A 19,772-nucleotide genomic window follows, 5' to 3' on the forward strand; every position below is an offset into this window, starting at 1 on the left:
AAATCGTTCCAACACGTAGGTTTCGCAAAGGATTCCAGGAGTCCTTTTCAGTTCACCCAGAGTTTTAGGGAGGCAAGTGAACAGACTGAAAATCAGCGGCAAACACCTAGGACTTTAGGGGACAAGCATCCTTGCCAACCCACCCCACGCACACACTGGCCAGTCTTCCTTCTGGAGGTGGAAGGGAGATAAGTCAACGAGGACTTTCTCCCCTGCCACTCCTTTCTCTTACCTCCCTGCTGGACACCTGGAGCCATCGGCTTACTAGACCTCTAATTGCAGGGACCAGTTCAGCATACAGGGACCAGTTCAGCATACAGGACTCAGAACCAGTCCGCAGGCCCTGGCTGTATATGACCCACACGTGAACTTGGACCGGCTACTCAGCTACTCTATACCTCAGTGTTCTCACCTGTAAGGATGGGACAGAGCACCAAGCTTCTAGGGCTGTTGTCTTCAGCCAAAGATCAGCAAGCCCTGCCCCCAGACTCAATTCAGCCCCCCTCCTCTTCCTGTCAATAAAGTTTTATTGGGACACAGTCATGTATATTCATTTACATATGGTCTATGGCTGCTTCCCTGCTACAACAGCAGAGTTGGGTAGTTAGGACAGAGACTATCTGGCCCACACAGCCTCAATATTTATGAAGTCCTTATTATCGGGCCCTTTGCAGCAAAAGTTTGCCAACCCCATCTTACATCCAACTCTCCCAAAAGCAGAGCTTGAGACAAGGATTTGTGATTTATCTGTGTGTCTCAAATCACTTGAGAGAAGTGATTTACCAAGGAAATGCTGCCACGAGAGTAACCAGGTAAGGGGTGAGGGAGCAGGACAGAGAGGGAAGGAGGCCAAGCGGGGGTGTGACATCAAATAAAGTGTTGGTCTCTTCCTGACCCCATATGAGCACTTCCTATCCCCTTGCAGGTGAAGCAGCTGGCGGGGGGGGGACGGCAGGGGGGGTCCCTGAAGAAGGGAGCAGGTGCAAGCTGGTGGAAGCAAAGCCCATAGAAGCTGTCACACGCCCATGTCATTGTGCCAAGCACTTCAGGTTCATTATATTTACTCCTCGCTGCAGAATAAGGAGACAGAAAGTGCAGAACGTCCACTTTAGGGCTGGAAGGTAAATGAGATCATGCAGGTGAGGTCTCAGCCCAGCACTGACCTCCAACAGTGCCTCACCAAGAGGAGCCACGTGTGCCACAGGTCCGATGGTGAGCGGAGTCCTGGGGCCACAGGGATCCATGAGGTTCAGGTTTCGTCCGCCAGGAGCACCCGGACTGGCTGCTGGGGAATCCAGCCTGGAACGGCCATCACAGCCCCACCTGGCATTCCCCTCAAGGAGGCCAAAAGAGCAGGTGCACTGGGAAGGAATCGAGAAGGTGGGAGCGATCTGCCAGGTTGGGGAAAGAGCTTTCCAACCCAAGGCATGGCACATGATAGAGAGTCAAGGATTTTAGACAGAGAGGTAAGCTGGCGTCTGTCTTCTAAGGGCTCCCATAGCTGTATTGTATCAACAACAGAAATTTATTTTCATGCAATCTAGAGGCTGGAAGTCCGAGATCAAGGTGTCAGCAGGGCGGGTTTCCCTTGGACGCCTGTCTCGGGCTTGCAAGCGGAGACCCTCTCACTCCGTGTGTGCACCCCCGGTATCTCTCTATCGGTCCAAATATCGTCTTCTTGGGACACCAGATTGGATTAGGGCTCACCCCAACAGCCTCATTTTCACTTAATGACCTCCGTAAAGGGCCTATCCCCAAACACAGTCATACCTGCGGTACTGCGGGTTAGGACTTCAACACAGGAGTTGGGGGACAGGGGACACAACCCAGCCCATAACAGCTGGCATTTCAGAAAGCTCGCCCTGGTTCTGGTAAGGAAGGGCAACTTGGAGAATTAACAGCAGGGGAGGCAGGCTGGGCAGAACCCCATGGCCGCTGTCCAGCCAATGAGAGCCTGAAGTCAGGAGGCTGAAGCCGCAGTCTGCGGGACAGCCGAGGAACAGCAGCGGGCACACTGAACCGCCCCGCTCTCCCACTGGGACTGCCCTTCAGATCCAGGCAGCAGGGAGAAGAGAAGGACAAAGGTGCACTGCTGCACAAAGGTGCACCAAAGGCTGGCAGAGCCAAGTGTGGAGGCCAACAAAGGCACAAAGTCAGCTATCACCTGTCCTCTGGCCACACCATGGGGAGGGGGTCGAATTTCTGGGCAGAGCATTAGGAGAGGGGAGTACCCCACTGTCCCACCTTGTCCTCGGATTTCACATCCTCCTAGCTCCTCTGGCCATCAAAGGAGCCTGCCCCGAGCAGCTTTAGAACTCACATCAGAAGAGGAAACACCTGATCTAACCTGTCTTCCGAGGTTCCAGGAGCCGCTAAGGTGAGCTCCTCCCGCTCATTCCCCAGTTTGTTCCCAAAGAATCTATTTGGCCATTTCCTTTGGGCCAGGACTCAGCAGCTTCCACTCTCTGGGATTATAAGTCTCCTCTCCTGTCTCTCTCACGCACGTGTGCACAAACACACGTACGCACACAAAGACACAGTCCACGGTTCCCCAAATTCCACCATGCAAAGATTTATTCCCTGAGTCTAGTCTCCCGGGAGAAGAAGGGTGCCATGCATTAGGTCACCAACACCTTAGTGCGAGTTTATTAATCAGATTCATCCCTTGGCATCAGCCAGGCATTAAGAGAGGACCGAGCATTGCAAGGGAAATGTTACTAAAGGGAGGAGGCAGAGGAAAACCAAAATGTGAGCAGGGGAGAAGCAACGTGCTTTTTGCTTTTCTTACTTTCTGACCTTTCTTTTTTTATTTTTTTAAGATTTTATTTATTTATTTGACAGAGACAGAGAGGGAACATAAGCAGGAGGAGTGGGAGAGGGAGAAGCAGGCTTCCCGCTGAACAGGGAGCCCGAAGTGGGGCTCGATCCCAGGAACCCGGGATCATAACCTGAGCTGAAGGCAGACACTTAATGACTGAGCCACCCAGGCACTCTGTCTTTCTGACCTTTCTTGATCAGCATGATGCTCTAAGTCAGGGCCTGGCCACCTTGTCCCGGAAAGGGCCAGAGAGCAAATGTTTTTGGCTTTGCGGGTCATTGGGTCTCAGCTGGGAGCTCTCCATTCTGCCATTGCCCCATGTAAGCAGCCACAGACAGCACGGCTGGGTCTCTGTAAGACGGTTATAGACAACGAAAAGGGATATAAAATTTTCATTAAAAATATCATTTTCCATTTCGTTCTTTCCAAGCGCTTACAAATGGAAAAGGCCATCCTAAGCTTGCAGGCTACACAGACACAGGAGGCGGCTGGATGCACGTGGGAGCCACACGTCACTGACCCCAGCTTCACCTGAGCGGCACAACTCGCACCTTTCCCACCAAACCATCCTCTCTGCAAGGACAAGCCCTTGGTCACTCTTCGCTGTTCCCCATCCTTGCTTCCCCTCCTCCAGACCTAGAGAAAAAAGCGGCTCCTTGTTCTGCGTGCTTGGCGCCTAATCCCTGGGGAATGGCTCTCAAGTGTGGAGGAGATGGCAGGGTGACAAACGGCGACGGGCTGCAGAACCGTGGTCTCGGGGTTTGTGCTGACCGGCTGTAAGCGCACACCCCACGCATCAGGCCCCAAGGGTCCAACATGCCACACTCCTGGGTCACTTTTTAGGTACCTCTCCCAAATTACTTAAGCTTATTATTATTATTATTATTATTACCAACTAAGTGTAGACATATACCTATTACTAAGAACAACATTCACTCTGTATTGAGTAGTTAGTCTGGGCAGGCCCCATAGAAACTTCCTCTGGCTCATGTTTACTCAGGGGCCAGGCTTTGTATTAAGTGCTATACATATCCTTAGTGCCCTCAGGAACCTGTGCCTTCACTACTCATATTATCCTTGTCTTATGGATTAGAAAACAAAGCCTAGAAACATTAACCACACACCCAAGTTCACGCAGCAGGGCAGATCTCTCTGACTCCGAGCAAGATTCTTTGTCCCTGGCTCCCCGGCTCTCCCTATCTCGCAGCCCCCCCACAAGATCGTGTCAATGACCCCAATGCCTCAGACACAGAAAGAGAAACTCTGAGAAGCTAAAGTCTTGGTCCAGGTACAAGCATCTGATGAGCGGTGGTGCTAGAGCTCTGTGTCAGAGCCACTGACAGACCGAGATTCTGGAAACTACCTTGCCCTCATGTGAAAACGCATGTTTCTAGACACCGTGGGAAACCAGGGTCCTGACGGCAGAGCTGGGCTTCCCAGCAAGTGGCAAGAGAGATTTTAGTCTGAGGCTATGTCTTAGGTCTGATCTGAAAGCAGAGCCCGGGACAGGGATTCTTGTGCTGGGGAGTTACTGCGGGAATGGGGAGGGGCCCTAGGAGAAACCTGGGAGAAGCAGGGAAGAGGGATGGGGCAAGGGGAAAAGCCGGGCAAAGGTGCAGGTTCTGCTGGTCTGGTCATGGCCAGATCCCACAGGGAGTTCTGGAGCATGAATGGTGCCGCAGGGTTCTCTCTCTCTCTCTCTCTCTCTCTCTCTCGGCAAGGGACCGGCCCATGACACCATATACCCGTCAGTCACTGGCTGTCGTCAGCCCATGTGGGGTTGTGCGGAGCATCTCCGGACGAGGTGGCAATTCTCCAGAGGACAATGTCCTAGCAGTCAACACTCGCAGCTGCTGGAGAATGCTGTCCCTTTGCTAGAAGGACCTTGGCAGGGTGCCATTGGCATCCACTAGAAGCAGGTGACCCTGGAGGCCCAGACCTCACTAACTAGCTCTGCATCTCCTGAAAAACCACATTCCCTGCCCTACCCTACTCCCCCTCTTCCTTCTGAACCTGCTCCTCTGTCACCCTCCGGCACCAGCTGGGCTAGGCTTGGCCCGGCCTTCTGGCTCCTGTCTCAGACCATTGGCGATCCCAGCCGCAGCTGAAGATTCCAGGAAGTGTCCCACTGCGGTCTCTTCCAGCCTAGAACCGCTCCCCACACGCCCCATCCTGTGGCCTGCCTCTGAGGAGATTCCCAGTGACGTGGTCAGGAAGCCAGGGCAGGGCAGGCCACAGCCCGGAGCCAGGCCTGGGAATTAGTGAATGAGGAGATGCTGAGAGCCAGCCCGCTCCGCCCCACCAGCCGGTGCTGCAGCCCCCGACAGAGAGAGCAGCTGCCCTCCTGAGGGCAACCCAGATGGGCCCACTGCCTGGGCCCTGACTGCCAGGAGATGAGCTGGCCAGGTCAGAGCCTGGGGTCCTTTCTAGAGCCTGCAGAGGGTCCTGATTCTATACACGGAAACATCCTCTTCCTCTCTGCTGCCCTTCATTCATTCATTCATTCGTTCGTTCATTCATTCATTCAACAATTATTCACTGAGTGCCCAGGAGAGCTGGGAAAATCTGAACCGAACAGACGGGTCCCGACTTCCATTCCAGTGGGGGTGACAAAGAAACTGAGTGTAGCAGGGTCACAGATCACTCAGACAGATGCACAAGGAATACACAGGCTTTTTCTTTCCCGTAGTTGATGTGATCATCCTCCAGGGGTTCCCATCCTACTGGGAAGCAGGGACAGGAATGCGGGAGCACACGTTAAAATTGCCGATTTATAGCAATACCGTACTGTTTGGCTTAGGAGGGAACTTTTGGAGGAGTTCGTTTCTTTTGGATAAATGCTGTCTCTTCCATCCTTTTCTTGTCTGTGTCTCCAGGACAGTGTCTGAGTATGAGGGAGGGCAGGGATTACCAGAGACCTAGTGGTGAGGGGCGGAGGTCACTTGGAGAAACAGTGGGTCCTCCCCATGGCCACTGGTCCAGAATGGCAGCCTTGTCTCTCCCCGCCTGGACCGCTCAGGTGCACCTGGTCCTAAGTTGGGGGCAGCAGCTACTGTTGGGCGCCCACCCCCCCATCCCCTTCCCTGGCCACGGGTCCCACTTCGGTGTGGAGGAATTAAATTTTAAATGAATTCATTCATGAATGGAATGCATCCCTTATCTTTGAGCATTTCATCCCAGCATCCCCACTGCATCCTGGGAAATCCTGGAATTGGGACACTGATCCTTCAGGGACCCCTTTCCCAGCCTTGGTGAACGGTTCCAAATTCCTGGCCACCAGGAAGTCCCATGCTGGCAGGAAACAGAGCAGGTTTGTTTGCAAATGGAGCCCAGGGCTTCCTGCCAGGTCCCTGAGCAGAGGCCAAGTCAGCCTCCCAAGGAGGCCACACAGATTTGGATTCGCGGCAGCTACGTTTCCCTTTGCCCTCCTTGCCTGAGCCTTGCCTTTCTCCAGTTCCTCCAAACCTTTCTTTGGTAATCCCATCCCACCTTCTGAGAAGAGGAGAGGACCCACTCCCAGCTCAGCTCAGAGAATACGAAGGGACTCTTCTCGATCACAAAGCAAATTGGTGGATCTAATATCCCACTATTTTGCGATCCCATCCAACAATAAAGAGAATCAAAGCAGCCAGTATCTATCACCCTGTGCCAAACACTGTGCTAAATAATTTCCATTCGTCGTTTTACTGATGTGTTCCAACAGTCTTTCTACATGGGTGCTATTATGGTCCCTGTTTCATAGAAGAAACTGAGACTTGGAGAGGTTAGAGAGAGTCCAGAACTCTTTCCACTAGATCAGAGGTCAGTGAACTATGGCCCATAGGCCACATCCAGCTCAGCACATGTTTTTGTAAATAAAGTTTTATTGAAACAGAGTGATGTTCATTTGTTTGTTCATATTTTCTGTGGCTGCTTTCATGCTAAAAAGGCAGAGCTGAGTAGTTGAGACAGAGACTATGATCGCCTTGCACTGCCCTTGCTCCCTGATCCACGGCTGACTGGATCAGGGGGTGGGGGCCATGCCCAGCGTAACAGCAACCTAAGATCTGAATGGCCCGACACAAGAAGACGACCTGGACCAATCACATTCTTCCTTCAGAATTTGGAACAGGGAAACAGAGAGGCCGAAGCTGTGGGGAGAAATGGAAGCTATAATTCTTGAGAACACACTGACGCTGTGTGGCTCTCGGTAGGAAGGAAAAGGCAAGGTGTGAGGGTCCCTGCTGTGTGAGAGCAGAAAATGGAGGAAGGATCCAGATGGAGGCAGAATCTATGAAAGGGAGTCCTGGTACCCTAAGAAAACAGAAAAGACAGAAGCCCTGTTTCCAAAAGGTTTCCCAATTCCTGCTTCCTTTAGAACAACTGCCCTCTTCTTGGGTCAAGACTGAGAACTTTTGCGTTGCAAATGAAACAAAATCCAAATTAAACGGGCTTAAACACTAATAGGTGTATGTTGAGTCACACAACAGAAAGTCCAAAGGTACTTCAGGCTCGGCTTGATCCAACAGTTCAAATGATGTCAAAGACCAAAGAAATGTAAAAAAATAAAATTTCCTTACAACTTGCAGCCCAAGTACCTGAGACAAGCAGAGTGACCTCACTTGAGGAACTCAACTGCCTTAATGTTAATACTTTGCATGAGAAAAGCAAACTTACCTTGACATTAGCCTGACCTCCGAGATCCCGTAAGTCTTTTTCAAAAATCCCTTTGGGGGGACACCTGGGAGGCTCAGTCCATTAGGCGACCGACTCTTCATTTCAGCTCAGGTCATGATCTCAGAGTCTGAGATCAGGCCCCATATTATCCACACTCAGTGGGGTGTCTGCTTGAGATTCTCTCTCTTCTTCTCCCTCTCTAAAAAATTTTATAAAATGAAAATAAATAAATAAAAATCCCTTCGGAAACTTCCCTTATCTCTACTCCCCACAAGATATATGCTAGCAATCATCCTTCAAACACATGGCCCACTGATAATACATCTGAATGGTCTCATGAATCTTATCTTCCCAGAAGCAAGACTTACACCATCTCTAATCCCCACTAGCTAAAAAGCATACAATCAGCCACTCCTCACAATCCCAGGGCAGCCCTTCCTGCCCACGGGTCCTGTCCCCATGCTATAATAAAACCACTTTTTTGCACCAAAAATGTCTCAAGAATTCATTCTTGACCATTGCTCCAGGACCCCAACATCATATCAACCCAATTTCTTACAGTCTCTCTGACCCACCTTCTGCAACGTGGGCTTCATCATCAGTCTCCATCCTGTGCCCTTCCTCAACTTAGGCCACTTTAGATTCTTCACTCATGGTGTCAAGATGGCTGCAGCAATTCCAGACCTCACAGCTTCATAACAGAACGTCTGCAAGTGGAGAGGGAGCCCTTTCTGTAGCTCCTTCACATTCTGAGAAACAATCTTTCTCATTGCCTATCCCTGAACTGGTCACGTTGTTCAGGGGGATGGGCTACACTGATTGAATTAGACCTATCAACTGCCATCGGTTTTCCCACCTGTAACAATATTTGAGTGCTTATGACGTTCCAGGCCCTACATCACCCTTTACATGAGTTACCATGTTTAACCCTCACAAAAGTCGTACAAGGAAGTTACTAGAATTGTCCTCATCTCACCAATGAGAAAATGAAAGCTCAGAGAGGGTAGATACCTTGTCCAGGCTCACACAGCCATCACCTGCCAGAACTGCTGATTAGCAGCAAAAGCATAACCTGAAAGGGACCTATGGGATTCTGGAGCCTGAACTCTCAGCCACCGTGCCCTGCCTGTTGGGGGTGAGTGTCACTCACCAGCCCCCCTCCGGCTTTTCTTATTCCACAACCTGTTGCTATCCCAGTGACCCAAATCCCTTCCTCAGAGGCAACTGTTTTGTCCATAGATTCTCAGGCTTCAGACGGAGTTTACTCAAAAGTCCTGCTCCTACCTCTGGGTTCCTCTGGATTCTATTCTCCTCCACCTGATCCGTTTCCATGGAAACTGCTGGGCTCCTGCGTCCCTTTTATCCTCCTTCCCGGGAAGTAAAGCCAGCTTTCTGGCACCCGGGCCGCTAGGCCTGACCATTATAAAGACCAAGGAAGCAATATCTGGAAGAAATAGTTCCAGGCAGAGGGAGGAACCGGATCGGGCTTCTGGTTTTCTCTTTGATGTGCTCCAAACTAACACCAGGTGCTCTGAGGAGCCCTGCCAATTATCTGGGCCCAGTGGGTGCTGGCTGCAAAGTTGTCATCTGTTCTCCAGCCTCTCACCACCTCACTGTCTGCAGGCCCTCCCCCTCCCTTCGGAAAGCGACTCAAGGCTCTGAGGCAGAGGGCGAGTGGGGCAAGCCTCCTTGCCGATCCTTGACATTGTATTGCAGCACCTGGGGTGCAGCTGGTGAGCTGGGGGAGCAAAAAGGAAAGAGGTACCCAATTTTCCCCTTCTGGGGAAGGGGGGGAGCCAGCCAGCACTTGAACTCATGGGCGTCCTGGAAACAGTGGACATGACCTCACTCCCGGCCACAGGAAAGCAACCTGTGGCCAGGATCTAGGAAGCATATTGCATACACACACTTGGGGGAATGTGGGGGCCTGGCACCTGGTCCCCAAGAACTGCATATACCCTGAAAACTGGAAAGTGCAGCAGCCAGAGTGTTCCCGGAATCCCACCCCTGCTGGGTCTGGGTTGGGTATTAATCTCTCTGAGCTTTGGTATCCTTATCTTTTAAAATGGGCATTGCCTATCCGATAGGCTAGTTGTAAGGCCAAACCAAACATACATACCAAAGCCCTCTATCAAAGCATTTAAAGAATGCTTATGGTCGTCATCCTTCTTAATGTTATAAATGAGAGAGGGAGCTCCTGGGAGGGTAGCAAAACCTCAGCCATCTAAGGGAATTATAAGAGTCTCCATTCATGGAGAGACAAGCGTCATCACTGCTTTCAAACACACTCCTTGAATCTCTTTCCCATCCCTTAGCAATCTTCTGAGTCCACGGTTTTCTCTTCATGTTTAGTTATTTAAACTTGGTCCATTCTAACCGAAACCCCAGTCTTTCCTCCGATGCAAAGCTTTCCATTCCCCCCACTGCAGCCAAACAAGGACCTTGGCTCCCTCCTGGGCTAAGCATGATGCAGGGGATGGAGGGGGCCTGGCTCTGGGACAGCTGCTCCCCAGGAGGAGAGGGAGAAGAGGAGCTCTTCTCACCTACCTGCTCCCCGTGGGCTGGAGGAGCTGCTGGGCTCCGGGGAGTCAGGGTCTAGCAGAGTGGAACAAAGGTTTTCCTAGATCAGTTTTCAGCTCTACCCTGACTTCCTTCAATACCAAAGGCTGGTATTGAAGCAGGTCTGGCTTCTGCTATGCCCTTCAACAACATGTACCTTTCTTGGGAGGCACAGCGACCTCCAAAGGCTGCTCGGAGCAGGGATGGGGTGCCATCCTTCCAGGCACTGGACAGGACAATGTGGGCCTTCAGATGACTCTAAGTCTGAAACAGCACCACTTCCGTCTCCACAGGGGACCAAGACTCCAGAATTCTGCTGCAGGACAGGCTGGGCTGGTCACAGCCCCCCAACCCCGTCCCACTGTAGGCACTCCCTCTGATCTGGAAAGGTCTTCTGGAGACCCCCCAACAAAACGTGGCTTCATAGCACCCACAAAGGCTGCACTCCCCAAAGACTGAGGCTCCCTCCCTATACCCCCCCCCACACACACACACAAAGCCTTCTCTCGGTACAGCCCATGGCCTGGGTTGAAGTGAAGGTCAGGCTTCAGAAGTCCTGCAGACAGGAGGTACCTGGCTTCTGCAAGAGCTCTACAAGTGGTGTACTTGGCCCCTTTTCAGAATAACCAGAAAAATTCCTTCTAATATCCTGTGTTCATATAATAACTACGTTTCGGTTAAGCAAACACCACTGCCAGGATTCTTGCTAGCTAACTCCTTGACTACAATATTTTTGGTGCCTACTCTGACTTTGTGTGCCCAATATGACTTTTTTTAACCTCTATTTTTTTCCAAGGGTCAAAGAGCTTGCTCACGGCCTCACAAATACTAAGTAGGTTTTGAACCTGCAGTTTTCTGACCCCTGAGCAGAGCTTGTAACTCCTCAACACAACTGTTTCTGCAGTGCTTGGCTTGGGGACAAAGGGACTTGCTTGGGCTTTGCAGCCCTCTGTGTCTGAGATGGGCCCAGGGACGGGCCTCCCAGAAAGACTCCAATCACGCATCTAACATGAATGATGCCTGGCTGTCCCAAGGCAGAGTTGGTGGTCACAGTGGCCACGCTGCCATCATACCCAGAACGTCCCCAGGCAAGCCAACATCCCCCCCCTGAAACCCCGCAACGTACCCAACACCCATCTCAGCCTCCAGAAAGTAGGAAGCATGAGCTCTATTCTCTCTTCTTCACCAGGAAAACCAAAGCAGCAAGGAAGTACTGGCTTTGCTCCTTAGAGAACCAGGGATGAGCTCACTGGCCCCACCAATCTGGACCAGGGGAGGAGCCAGAGGGCGAGACAGAGGAGCCCAAAGGACAGAGCTGGAAGGTGTTGAGCCTGCACCCTGTGGGACTCTGCAGCACTGTGGTGAAGACCTTGTGCTTAGACTTCCCCTTGGCCTCCCTCTGGGATTGGCCCCTTTGGGAGCCATGGTTACCCCGGGGAGGGATGCTGGCCAAGGAATCTCTTGCCAAGCTAATCACTGCTGATCTCTGGATCCATGAAGGGCAGTGGGAACATCAATTCACTGAAACCTCAGAGCAATCCTAAAAGGTAAATACCCACGTTCCCATTTTGCAGAAGAGAACATTTGAGACACAGAGAGGTTATGTAATTTGCCCAAGGTCACACAGCTTATTCTGGAATTCAGACCTGATTCCAGAGTGTCCACCCCCAACTCCTGAGCCATTCTGCCTTCCCAGAGGCAGTACAAGAGAAACCCGGCAGCTTTGGTGAATTTCCCAGGCCCCGGACTCTCCTCTGGCACAAGGAGGGGGGGAATACATTTGGGCCTCTGGCTTTTTAGGACTCCTTCTCTCCCTTCATGTGTTCCTGCAAGAGACTCTAAACACATTTGCAAAATCAAGAGGTTTTGGAGCATTCGCTCTGTACTGCCCCTCTGAGTCTCGCTCTAGGCTGTCCCTCCCTCCAAAGGACAACCTTGGGGCACCTGGGTGGCTCAGTGGGTTAAAGCCTCTGCCTCCAAGGGACAACCTTCCCCCTCTGTCTCCTGCCGGCTCCTCTGCCCCAGCAACCTTCTTTTGATTCTCACTTACCTCCTTCCCTTTCTCTCTCCCTTTGGAAGGCAGTTCAGCTAACACTCATTAGCACGTGTTAATGAGCATCAATTCATTTCTCAGTAAGCCAGCAGGAGAGGGGAGAAAGGAGGCCTGCTCCAGGGGTAACGGGTATCCACAGTCAGCCCCACAGCCAGCCGAAGCCTCCAGGCCTCAGGCTCCTGGAGAGAATGGGGAGGGAGCCCAGTGCCCAGCTTGGGGAGTCCGGTCAGCTGTCCTCAGAACTGTGCCCTCAGCAGCTACTTCTGTTTTCTCTGAGACCAGCATGGAACATTCCAAGGTCAGCAATGGATGTTTTCTGCCCACTGGCGGAGGCAGGTTCCCATGATGTCCTTAGGTGGATGGGGTTAAGCCCCAGTAGGGGAGACACTCCTTGAACAACTGTCTAAAAGCCCTCAGAGCCTGTCCAGGGACAGGTGGGTAACCAGTGCGCTGAGGGACACAGTCAGGCAGGGGAGGGCGACAACCACCACCCAAGGGGACCGTGGAAGCCCCTCCTCCATTCCATCTGGATCCTCCCTGGGTGTCCCTGATTTCCAGCCACCCCGCCCCAACAAAGCCTTGAGAACTCTTGGCTTCTCCCCCAAGCATGGGCTGTACTGAGGGGCCATGAGAGCATGGGAAAGAGCTGGGTTCAAATTCTAGCTCGGCCCCTCTTTGCTGGGCAAGTCAGTTCCTCATGTGAAGTCTCAAGTCCCCTCCTCAGAAAAGCGGTCCCTGTTCTTGCTACCGTGGAAGGGCCGGACGAGAGGAGCCCTGAGAGAGACCTAGGGAGCTGCGAGGTGAAGTGCTACCGCCTGTCAAGCTCATAGTATTATTACTACTCGAGTCGCTGCTGTTACTACTGCTATTACTACTGCTCCGTGCTAGTAACAATACCGGACGACTGTACTCAAGAAGGTCAGAGAGAGGCAAGAGCAGCCTCTCCCCAGCCTCCGCACCTGGGGGCCTCTGCTTCCAGGGGTCTCAGTGCCCAGCTGCGCGCCCCTGGCCCCTACCCCGCGCTCCCGGCCAAGTCCCGCGCCGCCGCCCCACCGAGCCCCGGGCCGATTCTCTGAGCGTGCGCGCCCCCTGCCGGTGGTCAGGCGCGGACGCAGCCTCCGGACCATATATAAAGGCAGCGTGGCGCGCAGGACCTGGCCGAGTGCGGGAGCGGAGCCGGGCGCAGGGACAACGCTGTGCGCCTGAGGTCTCCCAGCAGCTCGCCATGGCTAGCCCGCAGCAGCAGCCTCCCTACCTGCACCTGGCCGAGCTGACGGCATCCCAGTTCCTGGAAATCTGGAAGCACTTTGACGCAGACGGTCAGTAGATCTCTCAACTTCTGGGCCCGTTGGCCCCCAGGGAACCTGCGGTGGAGGGGAAGGGGACGGCGCTGAAGCGGGCAGGTGTACGTTCGTCCCGGGGGCGGGGAGGGGGGTGGTGTTTGGGCCCCAAAGCCTGCTGAGGTCGGGGTCTGGAGTTTGGGAGATGCCCAGGCTGCTCAGGTGACAACTGTCAGCAACTTTTCTTCTCCGACATAGACGGCGGAGAGCCCGCCAGCTTTTGCAGCCTCATTCTGGGCAAGTTGGAGCTTCCCCGGAGAGGAGGCCCCGGGCGGGCAAGGCTCCCCGAGATTCCCCCTGCCATCTTATCATCCCCGCCTTTCTCTTCGAGGCAATGGCCTGCCTTCAGCTGCTGCAGCCACAGGTCTCAAGCCCACTCGCTTCTTTCTTAGGGTTCTCCTTTTGTTTAATGCCAGCTTAGCCTGCCCCCACCCTCTGTCCTGGAGGTTGGGACCAGCTGGGGGATACTAAAGGGAAAGCCTGGGCCTCCCCCAGACGAACTGGCTGGGAGCAGGAGTCGAGAGTGACCTGGGGGCCCTGAACACCCCTTGGGCTTCCTTTGCCCATTTCCCATCCTCCCTGGGCAAATGGGTCCGTGCACAGCAGCAGTGGGTGTGGTGGGGGCAGGGTTGGGGGAACAACCTGACATATTCCCTCATGGTGATAGTCCTGGCTGCTTTAGGTGACATCACTGGGTGGAGGGAAGCACAATCTTAAATGCCTACTGAGACACTGACTCCCCCCAAAATCAAGGGCCAGAATGAATGACCTTAGGAGATGTCTCCCTGGGCTGGCATTCTAAGAGTCTATGATGGTCTGATTCAGGCATAAAGGGAGACCCCCCCCCCACCCCTTTAGGAGCCTCTGATCTTGCTAGAGACGTTTTCTCCACTCTTCCAAAAAAAACTAAGTGACCTGATTCCCTTCTCAGGGCCTGGCCAGGATGGGCATCCCAAATGTTCAGGCATCTGGGACCACTGGCAGGGTGGTGGCATCAGGGTTTTAGCCTGGGATTGACAGTGAGGGGTGTTGGGAACCAGAGGGAGGACCAGAGATGGCTCACTTAATTCCTCCCTCCTCCTTTCCTCATCTCTGCAGGGCATGCAGGTGGCTAAACAGAAGCCCTCTGCCCAGGGTGTTTGGAGAGGCAAGGGTTAATGTCCAGCAAAGTTAATGAGTCAAGTTTTTTCCCTGGGAGCCACCTGAGAAAGCTGGGTTGGGAGCCAGGCAGAGGACCGGGCAGGTAATCCCCGGGTTGGGATGGTGATCTGCCTGTGAATTACCGAAGGAGGCGGGTAGGCTGTTAAATCTGTAAAATGGGGCTAAGGAGGGTTGGTACTTCCGATCCCCAGCTTGAGCCATAAGACTGCCTAGGTGAAAAGGGCTGTAGGGTGCAGCCTCTTAGCATTCCAGATGACGTGCACATTCCCCGAGGATGCTTCTGCCAGTTTATCTGCACCAGAGACTTGCAGGATTCAAGGAAAGTTACCAGTGGCCAAGGTTATACCACCGGCCTCCTGCCAGATGAGTCAGCTATAACAAACAGAGGACTCCATGGTTCCTACTTTCCCCCTGTCCTCATGGGGACAACCAATAGCACATTCAATAATCATGCAAATCCTTACATCTATCTGAGACTTCATACTGTTCCAAACACAGTCACACCTCCTGGAGTCCCTGTGAGGCTGCTGGGCAGGCGAGGTGCTCCTGGCGCAGGTGAGGACGGGGGCATGCGGGGCGGGTTCTCACAGGCTTAGCAAGGGAGTCGTGGGGCTCCTTCCCGGCCAGGGTTTATTCCCTGGGAACATGCATTTGGGTTGCAAGAGGGATTTTTCTGTGACGCTGGAAACCACCTTCCCACTTGCCCACCAAAAACCTTCTACCACCCCCTGCCTCAGAGGCAATGAGCTGTTTCTTTAATCTCGGAAAGGGGTCCTGGTGTGGGCTGGAGCACAGCTAAGCTACACTAGACGCAAGAGTTCGACACACACCCCCCAAAGCCACACTGTGACTCTGGTTCCCTCCTGCTCCCATGGCAAAGGGGAGCTCAATGCTTGCTTCTTGATTCTTGCCTACCAGACACCCCATTGCCCTCTCTGGCTACTGCCTCAGAGAGGTCCCAAGGAGGAGCCCCAGACCTAACAGAGAGAGAAAACAAAGGGGTTTACAGTGCCAGAGATGGCGCAGAGGTGATTTAGGAAAAGGAGGATACAGCCAGATTGGAGTTCCACAGAAAGATCCAGAAAGAGGCTGTGGACAGCCTTGCTCCATACCTTCCCTACCTAACCCCTCCCGCACACCCAAAGACTTCTGGGGAGGCCACCCCTCTCCCCTGAGGCACTCCCTGCCCTATCTGGGCCTTCCCCTTACTCAGTCTGGCTTCTGTGTATACTTTGGACTTGCTCCCTGATACAGAGTCCCCCTACCTCTTACTAACTTAAAGAGCTCTGGGAGGACTCCCGTTTGCAGCCCACCAGGACCCTGGAGCCCCCCGGGGGAGGGAGCCACTGCCCCATTCTTTCCAGACCCTCTAGGAAACAAAGACGAGGCAAACTTAGGAGAAGCTGGATGCCAAAGAGAAGGGGAGCTGGGGCGGGGGGCTCTGACCCTAACTCAGCCTGTTACTAACCAGGAGGAAGGTCATCCTGGTGACGCTGCCCTAAGAGATTCTTTTCAAAATCCGCATCAGTCTCATGGAGAAAGGAAGGAGTAGGTGTTTGGAGAGAGAAAAACTGGGACTCAGAGAGGCAAAGTTCTTTTCACAAGACCACACAGCAAAGTGGGAGGATGGGGGGCACCCAGGGATCCTGTCTCCTCGTGCCTGGTTCCATCCCTGGACTCTCCCTCCAAGGTCAGCTGCAGCCATGCAGTTGGGAAAATTCAGATGTCATCTCCCCGAGGCAGAGGTAGGGAAGACCGCAGCCAAGCCCACGCTCTGCCGCACATGCCGCCTCCATGCTCGGAGGCTTACCCGGGGTAAGCCTCACGGGGCCCTCCATGTCTGAGCCCCGTCCCATGCTGCCCGGTCACCTCTTTCTCCAGAATGTCCTTACTCTGCACTATCTAAGCAGCCGTGCGAGGCCCAGCTCGGAGCCCACACTGGCCTGTCTGTGTGGTTCCGATCAGATGGGTCATCAGGCTCCGGTTCCACGGATGACCAGTAGGAATTTCCACGGAGACCCAAGGTGTGGCTCAACAGGGAAAAATACCATAGCCTTTCGAAGCCACACGAAATCACAGGGACAGGATGGGCTCTCTCCCAGAGGCCAGCAGACACCTGGATCCAAACAGGGACTGCAACTCAGCCCCGGAATCTCTCTGACATAGCTCTACCGTGACGTGTACTAAAAGTTAGACAAACAAGGGCATCTATTACCGAGTTCTTGGGAATGCTGAAAATTTTAATGGAAATGCCCTTCACCAGGGAGCAGAAAAATGAATTGTACCCATCTCTACAGGGGAATATTATGCAACCAAGCAGAGGGAGGGGGAGCTTTTCCACTGACATGGGAAAATGTCCAAGATGGACTACTAAGGTGTTTGGTTTTTTTAATGGTAGCAGGACACTATTACCATATGAGCCCATTTTCACTATTCACGAAGCTCAAATGCTGGAAGATATTCGAGAGAATGCCACACGTTATAGGGAATGGAAAATGGTGGTTCTCTCCACAGCGCAGCTGAGGTAAAAATTAGAAGGCATTTGCTTTAACTAAGTTAATTTCCGGCGTGTTTGCAAATTTTCTAAGAGCTTATGTGTCTGGGGTGAATCCGCAAAACAGTAAAGATGCAAGAAGATCTGTATCTCCAGGTGTGGGAATCTGCCCAGATGCCTCAGCGCATCTGCCTGCCTCCAGGTGGCCCTGGTGTTGGGGGGGGGGGGGGGTCAAAGCCTCTTACAGGGAGTGAGCCTTGTTTGCTACCCATGGGGGCCTCGAGGCCTTTGAAAATTAGTGAGAGGAAGGCCCTGCCCTGTCTTCCCTCCTATGTCCTCCCACACCCGATGGTAATAACAGAAGTGTCCCCTCAGATCCAGGCACCGTGAGCACCTGGAGGCCTGAGCACCCAGGCAGGCCTGGTGGAGCCTCACGGCTTAGTCCGTGCTGTGGCTGCAGGGAGAGGCGAGGAGAGCGAAGCCCCAGGGCCTCTCCAAGGTGGGGAGAGGTCGGGGCCGCTTGCACTGGGATACTAAGTGAAGGCTTTTGGAACCATAAAAAAGACTTGCCCAAACAGGGTTACAGAAGACTTGGTATATATTAAGTGTTTAGGCAAACACTGTAACATGTACAATGCAGTATCGCTGCGCCATTCCTAGGGTGATCCCAGGACTCCTAAAAACGATCGCTTCTTGGCACAAGAGAGTCCAAGGGGTCTGGCGCGGGGATCCGAGGCGGGAGCTGTCTTTTAACCCTGTCTGCCAATCTCTAGGGGGTCTGTGGGTCTCATCAGGGACAGCAAAGGACGGGCTTGGGGGTTGTGATGGCAGGACGTGGGGTTCTTTGGGGGTGGCCTCCTGGCCCACCCGGGGTAAGCCTTAGGAATCAGCCCCCACTCCACTTTCACCCCTAAACCCCCAAATGCTTTGCTAACAGGGCCCTTTGCTGTGGTGTGTCTGCAGCGTGCTGGGTCGCCCTGCACTGGTGGCCTCTGGGGACGCCCTGGGTCCCCGCAGCTGCCCTTGAGGGTGATTACACCAGCCAGGGAGGTGCTGTATCTGTGAGGAGCTGAGGCTCCCCGGGGAGGCAGCCCTGGGACGAGTTTTCACAAACAAGGCAGGTTGAGCCCGCGGCGGGCTCAAGCTGCCAGCCCAGGGAGCCTGCGTCCCTGCCCGCTCGCCCAGCTTATCCCCCTCCGGACTTCAGTGGCTGTCCTGGCTGAACCCCTGAGGGAGGTTTCCAGGGCTGAGAAGACCCTTCGGGGAAATCTCTTCCAACACCTGGGGAGCCCGAATTACTAGAACGAGCACGAGGCTCCTGGAAAACAGGGCCTCTCCTGGCAGCTCTCCCGGCCTGTGGCAGGCCATGCCCTCCTTGGCCCAGCCAGACCCATCTGGGGCCTCTGGCCTCGCCTGGCCCTCCCCCACTCCTCCTTGGCTCTCTTCTGGCCTCCCCCAAGCCTGGGATCCAGCCCAGCGTTCGGCTGCCAGATGTCCCCATACTCAGAGGACCCAGCCCAGCTCCAGAATCACTGTTCGAGAAGCAGCTCGGCCCAGAAACACAGACTGAAAGTCATGTCTGAAAACTGTGTTTTCTCACCCCTGGAAGCCCCTGGGAAAAGAGTGTGCAGGAGTGTGTGTGTGTGTGTGTGTGTTTGTGTGTGTGTGTGCACGCGCGCATATGTGAAAGACCAGGAGAGTAGCCAGGACAAATGCAGGTGTGGGCAGAGATCCCCGGGGATGAAGAGGCTGTTGGCTGTGACTCATATCTTCTCCTTCCCTCCTCAAACTCCCCCTCTCCAGCGTCCTCACCTGCTTACCTGGCCGAGCCCTGGAAACCAGATGGGGTGGGGAAGGGGACGCCCCTTATAAATGATGCACACCCCAGAAAATAATGTTAATATCAGGGCAGAATCTGAGGACGCAAATTTCTTGCCCCAGGGGGTGGGGTTTGACGGTCCCGAAGGGTGCTCAGGCTTGGGTGGGCAGAGGGCTCTTTGCCTTTCCATAAATCTGAACTCCGGACAGACAACCAGGTGGCTGGGTCTCAGGAACATTCCTTAATGAGGACGTCTGGAATTTGGCAATCGCTGTCCTGGATTTCTCTAACCTGTGCATCACGGGGAGACACGGACTGGTGAGCGCTACTGCGTCCAGGCCCCTAGTTCTCAAACTTGAAGCGTAGGAGGCCTTGTGAAAACACAGATTTTGGCATTTCCCAGCACTTCTGCCTCAGGAGTTCTTGGGGAAGGTCTGGGATTCTGCACTTGTAACAAGCTCCCAGGTAATTCTGATGCCCCACTAGGAACAGCAAGCCCTTACCCTCCAGACCTGCTGAATTAGACTCTGCACTTTAACAAGATCCCCAGGTAATTCTTGCACACCTTAACACTTGAGACTCACCATAAATCGGTCCTTAATTCTGACTGCACGCTGGAATCACCAAGAGAGCTTCTGAAAACAGGCTCACAAGAAGTCCCCACCCCCATCAATTAAATCTGAACCTCCAGGGGCGGGACCCAGGCAATGGTGTTTTAAAAGCCTCCCAGGTGACTCTAATTTTTATTTTATTTTATTTTATTTTTTAACCCACTGAGCCACCCAGGCACCCCCTATTTTATTTTTTTATTTGACAGAGAGAGATCACAGGCAGGCAGAGAGAGAGGGGAAAGCAGGCTCCCTGCTGAGCAG

The 19,772-nt window shown here is 53.4% G+C and overlaps 1 protein-coding gene across 1 annotated transcript in view; it reads left to right on the plus strand.

Moving 5' to 3' along the window:
* Positions 1-13,256: 13,256 nt before the first annotated feature.
* CALB2 (calbindin 2) overlaps positions 13,257-19,772 on the plus strand; it is a 28,358-nt gene continuing 21,842 nt past the window's right edge. Inside the window, exon 1 of the mRNA XM_045988403.1 lies at positions 13,257-13,405. Within this exon, the coding sequence (XP_045844359.1) occupies positions 13,312-13,405 (94 nt within the window). The 5' untranslated portion in view covers positions 13,257-13,311. The remainder of the gene's footprint in view (positions 13,406-19,772) is intronic.

The sequence above is a fragment of the Meles meles genome, chromosome 19 (assembly GCF_922984935.1).
Source record: "Meles meles chromosome 19, mMelMel3.1 paternal haplotype, whole genome shotgun sequence".
NCBI lineage: Eukaryota > Metazoa > Chordata > Mammalia > Carnivora > Mustelidae > Meles > Meles meles.